At 39.1% G+C, this 20,017-nt stretch overlaps 1 protein-coding gene across 1 annotated transcript in view; it reads right to left on the reverse strand.

The window, feature by feature from the left end:
• LOC150090533 (carbonic anhydrase-related protein 10-like) overlaps nucleotides 1-2,441 on the reverse strand; it is an 84,166-nt gene extending 81,725 nt beyond the window's left edge. Inside the window, exon 1 of the mRNA XM_090378352.1 lies at nucleotides 2,035-2,441. Within this exon, the coding sequence (XP_090234478.1) occupies nucleotides 2,035-2,098 (64 nt within the window). The 5' untranslated portion in view covers nucleotides 2,099-2,441. The remainder of the gene's footprint in view (nucleotides 1-2,034) is intronic.
• Nucleotides 2,442-20,017: the final 17,576 nt, after the last annotated feature.

The following is a 20,017-nucleotide window of genomic DNA, read 5'->3' on the forward strand; positions in this document are numbered from 1 at the left end:
TCTGGGTACTCGTCACACCACGGGATGACAACGCAACTATCCATCCTGAAAAAATATATCTCGTATCTAAATAGATCGAGGAACATTCCCAAGATTTCCAACATCTACTCTGGTTGCCAAATTCTTCAGATCTGAATCCAAATGAGGATGTCTAGGATAAGTTTGAAAGGGCTGTTCGGCTTTGTAGTTTTCTGCCGACCAATTACGGAAGAATGGTCAAATTTGGAGCTAGATTCCCTCAGACAAGCAGAGGAAAGCATGCCGTGACGTGTAAGGGCTGTAATTCGGACAAAAGGTGGCCCTAATAGATATTAAATAAAGGTTTCTAATTTTTGGCCAGTACGTGCATTTCCATGGACTGTTCAGAACTGATTCCTGTAATTCCACCACTTCCATTTAAATTATGCAGAAATTCCGTGTAAAACTGATGAGATAAAAACACACTTACCCTGCTTTACAACTTTTCATTTTCCTGCAAATTTCAATCTGTACAAAGTACCTTCCGATTTCACAATCCCTAATCCATCCTCGATACCAGTAAAAGAAAGAATAACTGATAAAAAATAATAAGAAGAAGAAAGAAGTGGAAGGATAAAGTGGACCAAGAGAAGACAGGCAGATAAAATTAGAAATTTCAAATTCACAGATAGCGAGGTGAATGAAATAATCAGTGAGATTTATAAGACAGCAAAATAGGTGGGTACATAGATGGATAGCGAGACGTGTGGAATGTGGGTCAATTCAGCTTTAGACCTAAAGAATGAATATCTAGGTGGGCACGAAGATGTAATTTGCATATAAAATAGCACGAGAAACTGGAGATGAACGCACAAAGACATCTTAATAAAGTGAGTGAGCAAAGAGAGAAATGGAACAGGATGACAGTAAGGAAGGTTGGTAAACTTTGTGTTGCTTTTGCCAATACCATAAATTTTAGATAACTTGACAAAGGCTATGATTTGGAACGAAGCCAACTCATTTATTTTCACACGCTTTCTCAACTATTTACAACACAACTGGAGACATGCAGCTAATATACCCCGACGCACACAGCTAATATAAGACGCACATAGCCTACGGGGTCATATGTAGAGTTTAGAACACTATTTGGCACAAGTATCCGCAGCGACTTGGACGCCACAGCAGATTGGTATTCTAATTCCAGGACCATACAGTGAGCGGGTTCCCTGTTGGGGAAGTCAATCTGTCATCGCTCAGCGAAATATGCGAATATAATGGAGCAATAATCAAATACGGGACGTTGATTTGGGGTGCGATGACACTGTCTGTGCGTATGTGTGCGCGCGCGTTGTGATGGCTATTAGCCTGTGATTGATGCAACATTTGCCTTCTGTCGGAGTTTTAATGACTAACAATACCAGCCATCGTCAGAGATGGCATTAAGTGAATCTATCATTATTGATTGGTCCATCGAAAGCTAATCTGTCTTCATTAGATCGTCATCTATAATTTCGAATGAACAATGAAACGACCCTGTGTGTGGATGACAGTTGGAAGCTAATTAAATCCCCCTACAACTCGTCCCACCAAGCCGAATGCACTTTGTCACATAATGAGGAACTGTTTCACTAACGTTACAGATTAATCATTAATGGTACCGAATAGCGCGCGTACAAACAACGCACATAATTAATATAGTTTTATAATGAAACCTAATTATGCTTAGTACAGTTGCAATTTCACATGAATCATTTCTTGGCTGTCTTAGAGCATTTACCTCACTTACGTTTGAGTAATGTTTCCAATGAATTAGTGTTTTAAGTACCACCCCATCCCCAGTGTTAGCCGTCCACCTTGACAGTTTCAATTGACTACTCATCACTAATTTTTTTAAATGTCATTTCTTCCCCCAGGATGCGGCATTTCACCAGTAAATATTAGACTTCACGACTTAAGGCTGGTTTGGAGTGATATATTGGGTTGTGTCACATGAGTTATCAAGAGAAGGCAAAAAATAAAAAATAATAAAAATAATAATAATAACAGGAAAGCAATTTGAATACGTACACTTACCTGGCGTGATGACAAGGGTAGAGACAGTCAGCAGCCACACCAAGTCCAGCATGCACCCCTGCATATCAGGGAAGGTGGGAGCTGTGACAGTTCCTAAAAGACGACAAAGACTATGATGTCATCGCCCAGTGACGAGTCATTCCTTGACGTAAAGCGATCCGACAAGGTGCTCCAAAAGATGGCATTGACGGCAAATGTTCCGGGGAGGTGAGACGCAGTTTTTCCGAGACTTCTGGCGAACTTTGACCTTCCGGAGACGATGCGACACTAATTACGACACCGACTACATGTGGAACCCAGCTTAATTAAAGAAAACCCCGTAAGCGGCGCGTTACTTCGAGTTCAGGGAAGGGGGTTGCGTAGTAGGAGGTAATGCACTCCACTTAGATTCGCACGCGGTCCACCCGAAGGACTGCACCGAATACCGTCACATAAGATAGGAAGTTGGCAACCCGCTTTTGTTCGTTCTCTCAGGATCGATTTCCATGGGGCCGTGGTGCCCTCTACCGGAGATATACAGCACTCGAGCCGGACAGACAGGTAATCACCTTACTCGGCCCGGACAAGCACAAATAGCAGATTAGGTTTTGTGTGTGGTCAACTCTTTAGCGTTTGTTGGCACGTGCCTGGTAAGAGTGCAAAGGTTTCTACGCTCTGCACTCATCGCACTCCTAACAACAAAGCTCGGGTCCTTTCCCCGTTAATGAATTTGATTCAGAATCTTTTGGTTTCTTTAGCGATCGATTGGCTTTCTGCAGTCGCGTGTTGTAGCTACCTATTATGTCCCAGTTAGCTATTAATTACCATTGAAAGAGTGACTCTAATGACTATCAATTACTTCTTCATTTACTCTCGGCGACCTCTGGATTGTTAAGGCTTGCAAAAAAAAAAAAAAATGTTCCGAAATATCAGGCACTTTTGGTATTTCGTGTTGAATTTGCAGTTTAACAACAGTAACCCAAACTTGTCACGGTCTGTTATTCTAGAACTATTAGATAATATCATTTTAAATTGACTTTTGGATTGTAATTTACTCTCTGTTATTTGGTATTTATTAAAGAGGCATACCTAACAGGGTCAAGTTCCGGACAAACATATGCCCTGTATTTAAGCAAGCGGATCAATAATATTTTAGTAGAACGTTCGACACAACATTCTTGTCTATCTCAATAACCTTTACAAACTATATATTTTTAAGTATAATTTTTTAACCTCTAATTTTTCTCTCTGTCCACTTCCCTTCTCTGGAGTTTCTACTAAAGAAAATCTTATTTTACCAAATCAGGGAACATCCTTCTTAACGCAGTGCTTAACAAGATCAAATAAGATTTACGGCTGCAGCTCCCTCTCTCGGGAAAAAATTATCTTTTTAGCTTTGAGCAAAGAAGGAAAAAATGTATGAATATTTCAGCGTGGTGGGAACTTACCAATTAGTAATGCGTTTTGGTAACAGCGTATAAAAATGTGGGATTTTACTTAGAGAGACAGTGGGCTCCCTTATGAGATACTGTTTAATGAGAACTCGGTCTTTCTTGTTAGTATTTACTGTTCGTTAGGTGTTTTTTTAACCTTTCATCTTAACATTATGAAAAATGTGTGGTAAAAATAAACCGGACAGAATATGAAAATACTACGCGAAAATTAAAACGATAAATGGCCCATTTATAATTCATTTTAGAGAACAGTTAATTATTATTAATAAACATTACACATTGCTAGCAGTTAATATGCTTGTTATTAACAAAATTAAAGAGCAGCAGAATTTTCAAATATATGTAATTGAATTCTTTCTTCATAAAAAAAAAAAAAAAAAAAACGTAATTCTAAGGCGCATGCGTCGTTCTTTCAGTTGTTTTTCATTCAGTGTCGACGCTTATCTTCTGTAGCAGACAAATTCACAACTATTGTAAATGCGCGCGCGCACGCACGCACCATTTTGCTCATTCATTTCTCCAACCAGCGCACAGCAACAAACAATAGCATTAGTAGAAGCATACGATGCAAGCTTATGCAGCATCAGCCAAAAATAAAAAACGAAAAAAGCCCTCCCATTTCACCCCTCCATTCATTCCAAATGTCCGTCCAGCTCAGCCTTAAATTTATTTAGGCTATCAACTTCCACAACAAAAGATGGAAGTCTGTTCCAACAATCAACCACCCGGTGGCTAAAGACAAATTTCTGCACATCCATTCTACAACTGTCTTTCCTCAATTTGAATCTATGCCCCCTCAGGTTCTTAATCTGAGCAAGAGGAAGAATCCCATCAGCATTCAGCTTGCTCAACCCATTCAAGGCCAGTTGATCTGATTGAGGTGTATAAACCTCAATCAGATCACCTCGCAAGTGCATACTCTCCATTGCTGTAATTTTCAGAACTTAAGCTTTTCTTGGTATATCCAAGCCCTTCTTAGTAATATCCAGTGCTTCACCTACAATATCAGTTGGAAAATCGCCGCCCTTCGCACACCGGTTGGAAAAGACCTGGGTTCGAGTCTCGTCGTGACTTGAGGAATTTTTATGGGCCTGTTTCACAGTGTGGCTGAGTTAGCATTAGCAGAGGCATACGATGCAAGGAAGCAAGTTTATGCAGCATCAGCCAAAAAAAAAAAAAAAAAAAAAAAAACACCTCCCATTTCACTCATCTATTCACTCCATATGCTTGTCCAGCTGAGCCTTAAATTTATTTAAGCTCTTCAGCTTCCACAACAAGAGATGGAAGTCTGTTACAGCAATCAACTACCCACTGGCTAAAGGAAAATTTCCACACATCTATTCTAGAACTGTCTATCCTTAGTTTTAGTCGATCTCAGGCGAGGGTAGATTGGTTTTTCTTTCGGAAACTTGGGTTTTTCAGCCAGAACAACAGAAAATCGACTACAGAACACACGCTACAGACAGTATACAGTATACGGAGCAATATGCCGATGCTCCTAAAACCCTATTACATCATCTACAATATGGATGATGTGTATATGGACAGCGTATGTACTATGTATGAAAAAATATATGTACTGTATATATAAATAATTGCCAGATTTCTTCCAGTCTAATCTTAATGGTACATCTCGAGAAATCATTCTTTTTCTTCTTCTGGCGTTATAACCCAGTTTGGAAATTAGCCTTCTCAACGATGTTCCACCAGTAAGCTCTCCCAGAAGTGAAACTTCTCCAACTTCTTATTCTCATGATCTTTAAGTCCTCTTCTACGTCATCCATCCATCTTTTCCGTGGTCTGCCTCTCGTCCTCCTACCGGTAGGTTTCGCGACAATCCTTCCGCTTGGAGTTGTGTTGTTAAGAAATAATACGGACAAAGAAATAATAATTGCAGATCTCTATTAGTACAATTTCAGTTAAATTCGGGATGGTTCGAAAAATCTTTCCAAAGAGTGAAATATAAAATTTCATGAAATCCATCAGCTGACATTCGAGTTATTACATACGGAAGAATGGAAAAATAAATAATAATTGCTGGATTTCTGTTGGTTTAATTTTGATGAAATTTAGGATTTGGATAAATTTTCGATGAGTGTCTGCGGTAGAAATATTCATTGTCTATTAGTGGAACTTAATTGCAAAATAAAAATTAAATAAAATAAAAACATAAAATAACATGAAAATCCATCCATTAGGAGTCGATTTGTTACATGAGTACCAATTAATGGATGGAGAAGATAACAGGCGCTTTATGCATATATACTAAAGCGCCTAAAAAGAACTGTAATGCGTTGTTTTTATTTTACTCCCATTCACCCCTCTTACGTAGGAAACGGTCTCGGAAGATAATGTGATAAAAAGAAGACCTTTTTTCCCGTGTTGTCCGTTAAAGGATGTCTATTTACGATTCGATCGCAGTTCCAAATCTACTTAATTAGTAGCTGCAGCAATGGTGAATCCCCACGACTCTCACTCCTAGCTTTACAATGTGTGTGCGTTGCGACCTTTGAATCACTGGAACCAGTTGGTTTCTGGTTCGAAGTGTTCACGTTCTGGGGCTAACAATTTGTCCTCTCATTTGTAGGTTTGACTTCTAATTTCCAAGAACCACTGTAAGAGCCTCCTCGACATAATGATACAAGTCTGGGAGGGGGAATCTTCTTTCCCTTTGTGGAGAAAGAAGATTTAGACTTGCCTACTTAAGGTTTGAACTTTGTTTTTAATTATTGTTGATAAGGAGCTGGGCTGAGTTTCGTATTCTTTTGTCGCATCAGTTTTTTTCTGACCTTTATCATATTTCGTGATTATTGGGGTTTTTTTGCCGAAATTAAAACTACGTTCTCCAGACACCTTTCAAATATTTGCGACACGTGCACAATTTATACATGATATTTATATAGTACGATGATGTGGTCACGCACGCCAGTGGTTAGCCATTGGAATGTATGAATCTGTTGTCCCGAAAACTGCGGGATGGTGGATTCATTACAGAAAATACAGTGGCATTTCGTTTATTCGAACACCAATTATTAGAAACATTGATTATCTGAAATGATCAATGGCAATTGGAATAATCTGTTTTCTTTTATTCCAATTTTTGATGAGCATCTGCGTTAGAGATATTCACTGTCTATTAGTGGAAGTTAATTGCAAAGATATATTGCTACACCGAATTTATAAACTGATAAGATTTAATTTATTTTAAAAATAAAACAGATTTCGAATTAGCAGATGTTAATTAGCGTTTCGAATAGTTCAAAATTAGCGTTTTTTTCAGTAACCTCTTTGCGTTAGTCCATAGTTTAATAGCTGTCAACTTTCTGTGTAGAATATCGGTGTTGTGCAGCAGAAGGCATGCAGACAACGTGAATGTAATTACATCTTAACCAGCTGCTTTGATCTGCGAACAACATCACATGCCGCTATTTCAGCAGGATAAATCCAATTAGGAGGGAAAAGACGGTTAAAGTACTCTTACTGCAATTGACGACCCCCTAAATACTTTGACAATACCGACACTCTTGACTTGTATACTCTCTCCGTACAGGGCAGCAGGACACAATAGCAATATCCTAGGGAAGCAACTTCGTTGCGTTGATAAATTCTCCTTTCAGATCTCCTGTAGCGCATCTCTCTCTTTCTCTCTCCCGGCTGGTCAATCCCAGCAACCCTTTGTGTGATTAATGGTTAGCCATTGGAGTGTGTCTCAGTGCATTCCTTTGACTTCTCTGTGTAAGAAGAAATAGCTGGAATTTTTGGTTCCCGTAGCCAGAACTTAACGGTAGGATTGCGCCATACTTTTCTTACCTTTTTTTTCCTCACCATTTAAACGCCGTTATTCCCCAGTCTGCCGAATAGGTGGCGCTATCTTTCCTCTACTAGTAATGTGTAGAATTATTCGCATTTCTGGAGGATTTGCGAGAAGACATTTGAGCACAGCTTTATGAATTATTTAATTTTTCACTCCGTAAGTTAGAATCTATTTTTAGACTACTTCGTTATATCATTTCACCTCATCTGTAGATTGCTTTAATTATCTCTCTAGGGGGCGCCCTCTTTGCAATCCGCTACCTCTTTTATCTTATTTTATGGAACACGTGAAATGGAAAAGCGCTCTTCCAAACAAATTTTTTATTTATTTATTTTTTCTTCTTGCGCGCAATGTTCTGTCACAGTGTTGCGCGTTCGCCAACCGTCGCGAGACATGATGTACAATTTTTGATTGGTCTCACCTCATTGTTCCCGATTGTTGGCTAGTACTTGGATAAGGACAGCTCATTCATTTCGTGTCTTGGCTACTACACAATGTTTAATGTGTGAGCCCTTTCTATTTATCATGGGTTTATCTCGTACAGGTTCTGGACAAAAGATACCTCGTCTGAAGATCATTGACCGGCCGATTGTCATTAGAACGACAGATAAAAGTTATAAGTCCGTAAAGGATATAATAGATATCATTGGTGCTAGACAACGTCCTGAATTACTGAAAAAGTTTATTCTTATAGGGGAAAAAAAAAAAAAAAAAAAATCGAAAAGAAGTGTTGTCTCAAAATGTATGTGATACTTAACAAAAAAGAATTTTTTTTTTTTTTTTGCAATAGTTTTGAGTTACTGCAAGAAATAAACGTTTCTTGCACCAATTTTGGAGTTCGTCTGCTATTAATATAACTATCTTTTGCAGTAATTCAAACTCATTAGTTCTTAAAGATGTCACTGCGATTTTAGACTTTTGCTACTTCTAAATAAATGTCTTTCATTGTACTTTTGAGTTCGTTTGCTGTTATTGCAAATGTCTTCTGTTAATTACTGTTTACAAAAGACATTAAGTAAAGTCAGAATTCGTCTACTATTAATTATTGCAAATGTTAAATTCTTCAACATCAAATCAGTTCTGAGTTACAGGGTTCGCAGAGGTTCGACAGAATCAGTTATAAGAAACCCTGGGTTCGTTCCGACCCCCCCCCCCCGAAATTGGCGAACTCGGTTATTAAAAAAAAAAAAAAAATCCAGTGTTTTAGAATTTGATATCTCCCGTAAAATAGGTAAAGTTTGATGATTTTTGGCTTCCGTAAAATATTGAAGAATTTAAGTTTTAGTTCATTGTTTTTCTGCAAGCATATTTTTAGTTTAGGATAAAATTTATTATCCTATATTATGTATCATACATCAATAATTAGGCTCCACTTTACTAATGCATTTGTCATTTCTTGTAAAATCTCTGGTTTTTTGGCTGTGAAGGCCAAGAGGTCAGGTGTTTTACAAGAAATGACAGATGGATATTTAGCAATTTAACTTCGTAACAGATACAAATCGCTAAATTTGTATCTGTTGTACATACATTTTGTGAATATTTATAGCAATAAACTGATTCTAAAAATAAATAACCACAGGTATATCAGTTGAACGAGTCGTATATTCCACTGACTTCCCAATGTGAAGTAGCTAGAGTACTTGACAAAATTAGAACTTATTCTGGACAATTACGAAGGAAAATGACGAAGGAAACAACAACGGAAACAAAACGGTACAGAGGGACTTTATTCAAAAATGGCAACATAACACTAGCTGCCATGATACAGATGCATCACTGCCAAAGATGGAACAAAGGGAAGAGGTGATCCTCAGTAGGAGATATGGCCACCCCTAATGTCGATGCAGAGTTTGCACCGCCTGTCCATACTTAGAACAACTTTGTTGATAAGTTTTTGCGGTAATATAGTCCATTCCTCTGTCAGCGCCATCTTCAGCTGGTGAACATTTTCTGGTGGGTGTGGACGTGCTGCTAGGCGTCTCCCCAGAGCATTTCATATGTGTTCGATAGGATTTAGATCGACGGAGGAAACGGGCAGGCCAATCCATACGAACAATGTCCTCACTTTCCAAAAGCATATCAACATCTGCAGTGCGATGGGGTGTGGCGTTATTATCATCCATAAACACGTACTCGGGGCCAATGGCACCTCGGAACAGATGCACATGGGGAAGGATTACCTCAGTACAGTAGCATGCACCGATTAAAATAAATAAATAAATTTTCTGTTTATACTCCGGGACGACCACACGGTCAGAGGAGTTCACAAGGTAGAGAGAATGCAAGAAACTACAGTACCGCCTTTCAGTATATGGAGTTGTGTACGTCCATCCGAGATAACACCTCCCCAGACGAGAACACCTCGACCGCCATATCGATCCCTTTCAGTGATGTTTGCGGGGTGATACCGTGTGCCAACCTCTCGCCAGATTAGCTGACGTTCAGAATCGCTGCTGAGATTGAATCTACTCTCATCGGTAAAGAGTACCTTACCCCATTGCGCTGCTGTCCAGTCCTTGTGTTCGATGCATCACTGTAAACGGTGTTCGATGGGCAGGTGTTAAAGGGACACAGCGTACTGGCCGTCGGGCAAACAGTCCACTTTTGTGGAGTCGCCTGGCCACAATAAACCACAACATCCTGCGTTCTGTGCAGCTAGTTTGCAATGGATCCCGCTGTCTGGTGTCGGTCCCTCTTGGTCTGTAGGAGTATAGCGGTCATCATTAGGCGTTGGTTTTCGTGGATTACCACCACTGGTCTTTCGAACAGCTGTACCTGTCTTTTTTTAAGGCCGACCACGCAGGTGAGACGATGCCATGGGCAATACCGAATCTGCAGCCATACTCCTATCACTTCGAGCTTCCCAATTATTCGACTCACCCCGGGTAAAGTCATCCAGATGCTGTCTACTGGGCATTTCGTTGTCTGTACCACTATGTGAAACCAATCGAACTCTGTAACAATCGTGCTCCCCATTTCGGTAATTTGCACATAACTGCTGAACTGCTGCTTTTATTTGTTTATGTGAGCCCTGTCATACGATTCAAATTTTTGCATGTGCACCAGCTTTCTATTGAATGGCCACAGTTATGCAAATCGCCACAGGCTATTTCGTTTGATTTTGTTGTTGTAACCTTTAGAAATAGCGTTGGTCCTTATGTTTTGCACACCAGTGTATGTGGGGAAAAAAACAAAAAAAAAAAAAAAAAACAACAACAACAACAACGTGGGCGATTCATTTGCTCATGGCACTTTAAAGCAAGTTAGTTGATATATTTACTAACTTAGTTAATACATTAGCAATAGTAACAATTCATGATGTATAACAAAAAATTAGGACAAATTAACTTTTATGCGCGAACATAAAACATTTCGCTTTTAAGCATCCCATATTGCTCATTAATTCTTACAACCAGTGAACGTCGACTAACAATATTCGGTGCTTGAGCTATAGTATAAAGTACAATATATGGATATCCGATGTGATGAGATATGTATTTAAAAAAAAAAAACAACAAACAAACCCACACACAAAGCCGGATTTTCATTGGTCCTATTTTAATGAAATTTCAGAAGGGTCGACAAATCATTGTAGCGAAATATAAAATTTCATGAAATTCCATCCATTAGAAGCAAAGTTATTACCTGCGGACATGGTGAACACAATAGGCTCATATATGCTAACGCACCTAGAAAGAGAATTTAACCGAAAACACGTTGATATACTATATAACGTGATACGAGTTCGATAAAAATTACATATCACATGACTCTGTTTGCGTGGATGTATTTTTAGATAATGAAGTTAACAATATACACAACAGTACAGTGTTTGTTTAATTATTAGAATGAATAGAGTATTAGTCGTTCGTATTACTTGCTTCCCAGTTCCGTGTTCTGGAGGTAACAAAGCATTGTGGCAACACGCGAACTATATATCACATAAATAAAATGCAAAAATTATATCTTCATGATGTTTTTCAAATTTGCGTGGCCCCCTGTTGATCAGTGTTCATTGTAGTGTTATTACAGTTAAGGACTTTGCTCAAACACACTGTTTTTTGTTTCTAATTCCGATTTTTTTTTTTTTTTTAACTTGTTCACAAGATCATTATATCCAGCCATGATCTTATTGAAACACTGAAGTTGTAAAGGTTGCTCAATACGTTCTTACTTGGAAACGCTTAAAATAAAAATTAAAATAACAGCGAAGAAAGCTAGACGAACCACGTTGTTGTAAAACTGTCCACATTGTTATCTATATTACCACGGCAAGGTGGTAGGGGTAGAAGCTTTTGGGTGACTAATCACAATGTCAAAATTGTAGAAAGCAATAATATAATTATAATCATTATTTGATGTTGGTTTTAGGAGCATCAGCAACTAAAGCATATTGCTCCGTGTATATTTATTGTTCTGAGATCGATTTTCTGTTTGCAGAACAAAAACCCTATAGTTTCCAGGAGAAAAAATCATGCTACCTTCACTCGAGACCGACTAACTCAGCCACGTTGTAAAAAAAGCCCCAGAAAAATTCCTCCCGTCATCGACGGGACTCGAACTCCGGTTTTTTTTCCACTCGTGTGGGGATTACGGTAATCCTGTCAATTGTGCTATCCATGAGGGTTCGTTGTTAGATAGTTATTGGTCGCCAGTGGTATATTGCATGACCCCCTGTTGATCGGTGTTCATTATAGTATTATTACAGTAAGGATTTTCAATAAGGACTTTCACTGCACAGGAATTTTGTGTGTAACATAACCATTTAAAAACTATTATTTAGTCGAAATTAAAAACAGTTACACCACGTGATAGAGTTTTAAATCTTTATTGAAGTGGATTAAATTAATTTACACTTAATTCTTTGGCAATGTTTCGAGGCTGAACTGAATCCCACCATGCCCATAGGGGAAGTTAAAACATGAAAGAAATCAAATTAGCAATTGTAGAGTCACAAGATTGATTAAAATTCATTAATGTAACTTGGTAATGTAATCCTGTTATACTAATTTGATTTTTTTTTTTTTTAATTCCTCTGTTGGTCTAATGATGAGGTTCGGTTGAGCCTCGAAACGTCGCCAAAGTGTAAATTGATGTAAATCACTTCAATAAACATTTAAAACTCTATCCCCCTTTCGCAATTATTTAAAAACTGTTTAATATAATCATCAGGCAGTTATTCTGTGTTACAAATATACAGTTGTGCGAAGTTTTGTTCACTGCATCATTTGTTCAGCAGCTGTTTCCTACATTGTTTTCTTCTGGACAGTTTTCTTTTATTCCTCCTTACATGACCGTTATTCGGCGGTAATTTTCTGTAATATAATCAATGAAATCGTAAGTTGTTTTTTCCGCTACTTCTGCACCAGTAAGATTTTTAGATTACTTCTGCCAAAGTTTATTTTTCTAAAATAAGTTATTTCTTATAGTTGAACAATTGTGTTACGCTCGGCATAAAACGAAAAATTCGATTGTTTCTATTTAGCAGAGATCGTAGTATGCTAGGAATCCAAGTTGATTGATCAAATAACCTTGATCAATATAACGTTTCTGAATGCATTGATTTTCTACAGTGCTTTTTTGTTGATCTATAAAATAATTTTTCGTTCCATCATATTCCATTTGTCAAAAGGCTAGAGGAGTTTAAAAGGCTATTGGTAATTATCCTGAAAAACAGATTTAATTAAAATAATCAATTATTTCTGGTAGGTGGCACTTTTCTCATGAATTTAATAATTTTCTTTTAACTGACACACGTTGACTGGTCTGAACAGGAACATCTTTACATTATTTGGATTTCGTTTATGTTTTTTCTTAATGGGATAGGTTGAGGCCGTGAAGCATCAGTACGTCGTATTTGGAAATTGCGCGCATCCTTTGGTGCACCCGGGAGACTCCCCTTCAGTGCCGACCTAACGTACGTATGCTTTCCAAAGCAAGCTTATGATTGTTGACCCTAGCTTAGTTAGCCCCACCCGCCAGTAATGGACTAAGCTGCGATAGAAAAATCACACCCCCTTATAATCCCCTGCTATCTGCGGAGATTTATTAGCTTCTTATACCAGCAGGGGTGTAGGGCGGAGTTTGGGGGAGGAGATTGATCACTAATCGGTGGTAGGCATGGAAGAGCATTTGGACAGAGTTCATCTAGACGGCAGCGGGTGGAGGGGGGGGGGAAGTTTAATCGACCGCTCCAACTCTGATTTCTTAGTCATGGTAATGATGTAATTGCTAATAATAGGCGTGCCCTGTAATATCCCCAAGACTGATGGATGCTTAAAGTGGTGACAAATAATGGCGTCTGAAAAAATGCAGACTGGTCTCGTGTGCAAACATGTTCTCAAAAGTCACTCTGATTTTGTTCTTACTTATAATACATATCGGTATATAGTTTTGGTTAGTTAAGGTTTATAAATAGTGGTATTATCTTCATTAATCAGAATATACAACAGTGCACAAATGACCAAAATCTTTAAAATAAAGTAATAATGCTGCAGTTATTCAGAAAAAAATCAGAATAGTTGATCATATCGGTACAAGTCATGATAAAAATCAAAATAGTAACAATTTGTTTGCTTGAATATCACAACCGATTGCTTTTGGACACCACTTTGAATACAACGGTGTCCAAAAGTTAAATCTATCTGAAACTGCATTCGTGCTTGGGTTATTAGATGTTAGTAGTTTAAAAGGATGTATGAATCTCAAAAGGAGGACAGGTTTTTTTGATTTGTTCATTTGAAGCTACAAAATTTGCACCTGAAATTAGAATAAAAGTCTAAATAAAAATAATTAAAAATCTACAGTACAGTATTTGTTTCATATAAGTTCATTTACGTTAAATAATATTTTCAGTCAAAATATAAGAAATAAGAAAAAAATTAAAAGATACACCAATGAGCCAAAACATTATGACCAGCGAGTCGTTATGCAAATCGAAGCAACTGCAGTTGAACTACGGCGCGTGCGCGGGTCGGGACGCGGTATAAAAAACACCTGATATTGAGCTGCGTTAATCAGTGTTACTCTTCTTCTTCAGATGGGAAAAGCAGCGGACTTCAGTGAGTTTGACAAAGGACAAATTGTAATGGCCACACGACTGGGTCAGAGCGTATCCGAAACGGCACGGCTGGTGGGATGCTCATGGTCAGCCGTGGTTAGTACCTACCAAAATTGTTCCGAAGAAAGGAAACCCACGAACCGCCGGCGAGGTGTTGGACGACCATGGCTCATCAATGCTCGAGGTGAGCGAAGGCTCTCACGGATGGTACGTGGCAAGAGAAGAGCGACTGTGGCGCAAGTAGGTGGTAGATGACTTTCATCAACCGGTGAAATACCACCACTTTGCTTATTGGAGGCTTGAAGTGGTGAAACCAATGTTTAGTCTCTAGAGCAAAGTTTCCGGCATCCCCCTCCCCCCATACTTCTCCTTCAACCCATGCACGGTACTAAGTACTATAAGTTTTGATACCTTTCGTGTTTGGGGTTTTCATTAAAAAAAAAAAAAAAAAAAAAAAACACTAGCCGGTAATTGGAATGCTGGTGACGAGAGTATCACAACACGCAGTACATCGAACTCTGCTGAAAATGGGGCTGCGTAGCCGCAGGCCGCTCCGAGTGCCCACACTAACCATGGTTTTCACCGGCTACAGCGCCTACAATTGGCACGCGAGCATGGAAAGTGGACCTTGAGTGATTGGAAGAAGGTCGTCTGGTCCGATGAATCACGTTTCCTGTTGCACCATGTGGACGGCCGGGTTCATGTGAGGTGGTGTCATGCTTTGGGCGATGTTCTGCTGGGATACCCTGGGTATAGCCATCCGTCTCCTCTCCTCCCCTCTCCGCTTCCCCCCTATTTTCCTTCTGGTGGGGCATCGGCATTCTCCACTGACATACCTGGGTTCTTGTTCTCTATCGACCTCATATTTCTGTTTTTTTCCCCAGCCTTCAGTCTCTCTCCCCACTACTTCTAAACACCACAGCATATGCTCCACACAACCAAAATTTAAATTCAAAATTAAACTGCTTAGCTGTGCATCACTCTTTTGGACTCCTAATCTCATTAACGTCTTAATTAAACATCTTTCACAGCATTTTCAGCCCTACGCATTCAAATTTAACTACATCAGAATTTCTTGCCCAACTCATTAGGTATATAGAAAATATTATTTCAGCGTATAGCCCCCGCAAGCTTCTTCTAAATTATTCTAACGAACGCTAATGACAAACCGTGACAATTTTTTTTTTTTTTTTTTTTTTTTTTTTTAAGGTCCTACCTCTGAAATCCCAGGAAAGTAGGTGGCAGGACCCGCTAGAGTACTATATATTGCAGGTAACACCCGGCCGGCCTACACGTGGCACTGTAAGGTAACGTTCGGTCCCATTAGGGGGCCCGGCGGCTAATAGGCCAGATGAACAAGGGCACGACATGCTACATACCACATGACCCATATACTTTTAAATCCCTGGCTTGTCCGATACAGTGTACATACGCGGAGATGGGAGAAATCACAGGAGCCATTAGACCCAAATATACCTATACCTAAACATCATCCGCTGCTTAACATATCAACTCTCCAAGGGACGGGAGACTAACCACCTGAACTTTCACCGTGGAACCTGAAACCGACCACAAAGTGCAAGCGTCTCCTCGCACATACAAAATTAGGTGATACAGGGGTATAAGACAGTTTTGAAATTCTGTACAGTGGGATCAACTGATGATGTTACGAAGGTTGAATTCTAAATGCCTTTAGTGGAATTACACCCACTACAACACCACACTGACTGTAAGCAAGAAAAGAAGAAACTAGCTGCCATGCCATTACTACAAATCTGGCAGACAAGATGGGAAGAGACGGACAAGGGCCTAATAACTAAGAAATTCATCCCGGATGTCAAACTTTTTATCCAAAGTCGCCGCGTTGGTTCTCTCCTGGCCTCGTATATTATACATATATTATAACATATATTATAACTAGACACGACTCTATAAATCATAAGTTGATCACCTTGGGAATCATCAATAATTCCTACTGTACATGTGGAGAAATTGAAGATTGGGACCATCTTCTTTATAACTGCCCAATTTATGACGCTCTTCGAGGAATACTGTACACCAGACTCCAACACATACCTCAAGGACAGGAGCACCTGTTCATTTCTGACGAAAAACACTACAATTACTAACGGAGTACGCACAGAACCTCTTTGCTAGGCGCAGGACTCTACAACCAACTCAAATTAGGGATACAAACCTGTGAGGGACTTGCTGAAATCGGAAATAAAAAATCTCTACTTGACAGTTTCACCAGCATCGACTTGCTAACCCTGGAACATCCAGGGTAGGATGATTACCTGCTAACTCACCACATGGTTGGGTAGGCTCCAGTGGTCTTGACCACTCTGCAGCTGAGTATCTTTTCTGGAGTTATCTCCTCCCCCTTTTCTCCTGGTGGGGCATACGCTCCGCTGTCAATTTAGAGCATGCCTTCACCTACATCCCCTTACTTATACTTTCACCCCCCCCATCTTCTTTCGTACACCATGTACTGCCGCACTCTGCCTTATTTTTTATTTATTTTTTATTTTTACTTTTATTTATTTATTTCATTATATATAATTTTTTTAATTGGTCACCTGAGCTTCCTGAACGGAGACCTGCCAGAGAATAATGGGCAGCCTGGCTACCTCCTAGTGGTGTGTGCGGGCAACCTGGGGTCCCATCAGGGGTCCTGCGGCCAAATGCCAGGACACACAACAGAACCCAACATAATACTACGCATTCAACACACAACACTTTTCTGGCATTTACAGTGTTCTGTATTACTTCACAGTGTACATGTGGCACAGATGTGGGAAACCACAGATGGCGCCCGACCCTAACGCTATGCACACTATGACTTATAATGGGGTCGTCTCCTCTATTGACCCCATTTCTTCTGTCTTTCTTCCCCCAGTCTTCAGTCTTCTTTCCCTCTCTATCTGCCCGCCAGCGTGTACCCCCCATGTAAAAATTTAATATCATCCAAATTAAATTCGCCCACATTTCGGTCTTTCAATCTAGCGTTTAACCCACGCAAACGTAAACTTTTTTTTTTTTTTTAAAGGTCCTAACCACTGAAACCTCAGGAAACTAGGTGGCAGGACCTGACAGAATAAACTAAAACTACTGGGTACCTGGTCTGCCTCCACGGGGAGAAGTGTGGGCAACTAGGTGGTAGATGACTTTCATCAACCGGTGAAATACCACCACTTTGCTTATTGGAGGCTTGAAGTGGTGAAACCCATGTTTAGTCTCTAAAGCAAAGTTTCCGGTATCCCCCTCCCCCCCCCATACGTCTCCTTCAACCCATGCACGGTACTAAGTACTATAGGTTTTGATACCTTTCGTGTTTGGGGTTTTCATAAAAAAGAAAAAAAAAAACGTCGGGCCTCAGCAGGGGTCTGGCAGCTAAATGGCCATAGGAACAACGGTACATGACATCACACACCTCAAGATCCATATACTTTTAAATCTCTGGCCTGTACAGCGAACTGTATCACACGACAATGTAAACTACGCGGAGATGGGGGAACCCCCTGGTGCCGTTTGACCCTAAACACACTTTACACTTTACCTAAACATCATTGCTGACCAGGTACACCCTTTCATGGCAACGGTCTTCCCGATCTAGCGGTGCCGTCTTTCAGCAGGATAATGCGCGATGCCACACCGCCCGGATGGTTCGCGGAACATGAGGAAGACTTCCAGGTATTACCCTGCACTCCAAATTCGCCATACATCAATCCCATCGAGCATCTGTGGTTTGTTTTGGAACAGCAGCTCCGATCTGCGGCGTCTCAAGCACGGACCTTACAGGAGTTAAAGGCTGAACTGGTTACGTGTTGGTACCAGATACCACAAGACACATTTAGAAATCGTGTAGCATCCATGCCTCTTCGGGTACAGATTGTTTTGGCTGTACGTGGAGGACCAACATCATATTAGGCAGGTGGTCATAATGTTTTGATTCATCGGTGTATATTCATATTTTTCTGAAGATGTCTTTTTTTTCAACAAACCTTCGTTCTGTAGAAGATATGATGGAAAATGAAATGGGGCACGAAACATCCTTCATGAGCTCAGACCAGTGTTGCCAACTCTTAATAATATTTCCCGCTAGCCGCATACTCAAAATCCGCTATTTTTAGCACTTGACCCGCCAAATTTTTTAAATTTTCATTTGTTTGTACTTTGTAGTGAATAAAAACAAACAAACAAATAGTATATATAAATAGTTATTTATTTTTCTGTTTTTAATATAAAATCAATATCTAAAAATCTAAATTAATTTCGAAATTCAATACCTCCTCATCATATGCTTCATGTGTACCTATTTTGCGAAGCACTTCTTCAAGTAAAACATAATTTTTACAACACTTTTCAACTCTTTTGAGCCCGTATCGTACTGATAAGATTGCATTAACCGTGCCAACACTCATTCTGTTGCGTGTTTTGTTTTTTACTAGATTTAAGTTGCTGAATATTCTTTCCACATCTGCATTGGATAATGGCAAAATTAAAATACCCAATGCAAATCGCTAATTTCTTTAAATGGATTTTTACCGCTTGCATCTCGATATTTCGAAACTTCTGACCTCTTCATTGTATTGTTGATGTTTTCCCATTTAACGAGAGTAATGTTTATATACTGTTGCTCAATTTTTTCAATTTCTACTTCAGACAATTTTAAATTTTGTAATAAATTTATCAGTGGTTCTTTTTGTTGCTTTAATATATTGTTAACTGAGATTAATGACATTTTTTCTAATTCTTTTATGTTGTCCGGAAGGCGTTGTTTTAATTATTGATACAAATCAATCAAGAAATTACGGCATCTCTCTCTCTTATTGAAATTTCATCTGTTGTTGTGATAAGTTTATTTATTATTAATTCATTTATTTTTCTTTCAAATTGGTAACCTAAATATGGCTTAGGGTCTAAATAATTATTAATGTCCTCTTCTATCCTTTCAGTAACCCCGGGGGCTCACATCTGGTGAGTATGGGCTTGGCAAACCCAGGGTCCTGAGCTGGATATCATCATTCTTCTCTTTCTTGGTGATGTCTTTCCACTTCTCTCTCTCTCTCTCTCTCTCTCTCTCACACACACAGGGGGTAACTCGGGAATTTTTTTTTTTTTTTGGCTGGTGCAGCATAAGCCTCAGGCTTCCTTGTACCATATGGCTAATAATAATATGTGTATTTGGTAAAAACATTTTATTGGCAATCATCGACAATAGCGTGTTTAAATCATGTAGTAATAATGTAGGATCGGCAGTATTTGATTCAAAAGATTTGTTTACTCTTTGTACTTTAGATAAGATAGGTTTTAAAATAAAATATATGCTAAATTACTTTCATCTTTGAACATTGAATAAAGAAGTTCTGCAGTATAACATTTGTCAGTCAAACGAGTTATTTCGAAATGGGCTTTTAATTCAATATGCTGTTCTAAAATTCTTGTTATAGCAACTTCAATGGATAACCACCTTGTTTGACACGAATGAACTATCTTTTTCGTATCTGCACAATCGTTTATGGCACTGTATAAATATTTGAATTGATTTTGTCGGCTGGTGGATTTACTAAACGCACGATTTTGCATTGCACGAGGGTTCTAGGAATACAACTATCGTGCTATACGAGGACTGACTATACTAAGATATTATTACACTGTGGTTATTAGAAATAA

The sequence above is a fragment of the Mastigoproctus giganteus genome, chromosome 1, assembly GCF_048544385.1.
Source record: "Mastigoproctus giganteus isolate SK-2022 chromosome 1, ASM4854438v1, whole genome shotgun sequence".
NCBI lineage: Eukaryota > Metazoa > Arthropoda > Arachnida > Uropygi > Thelyphonidae > Mastigoproctus > Mastigoproctus giganteus.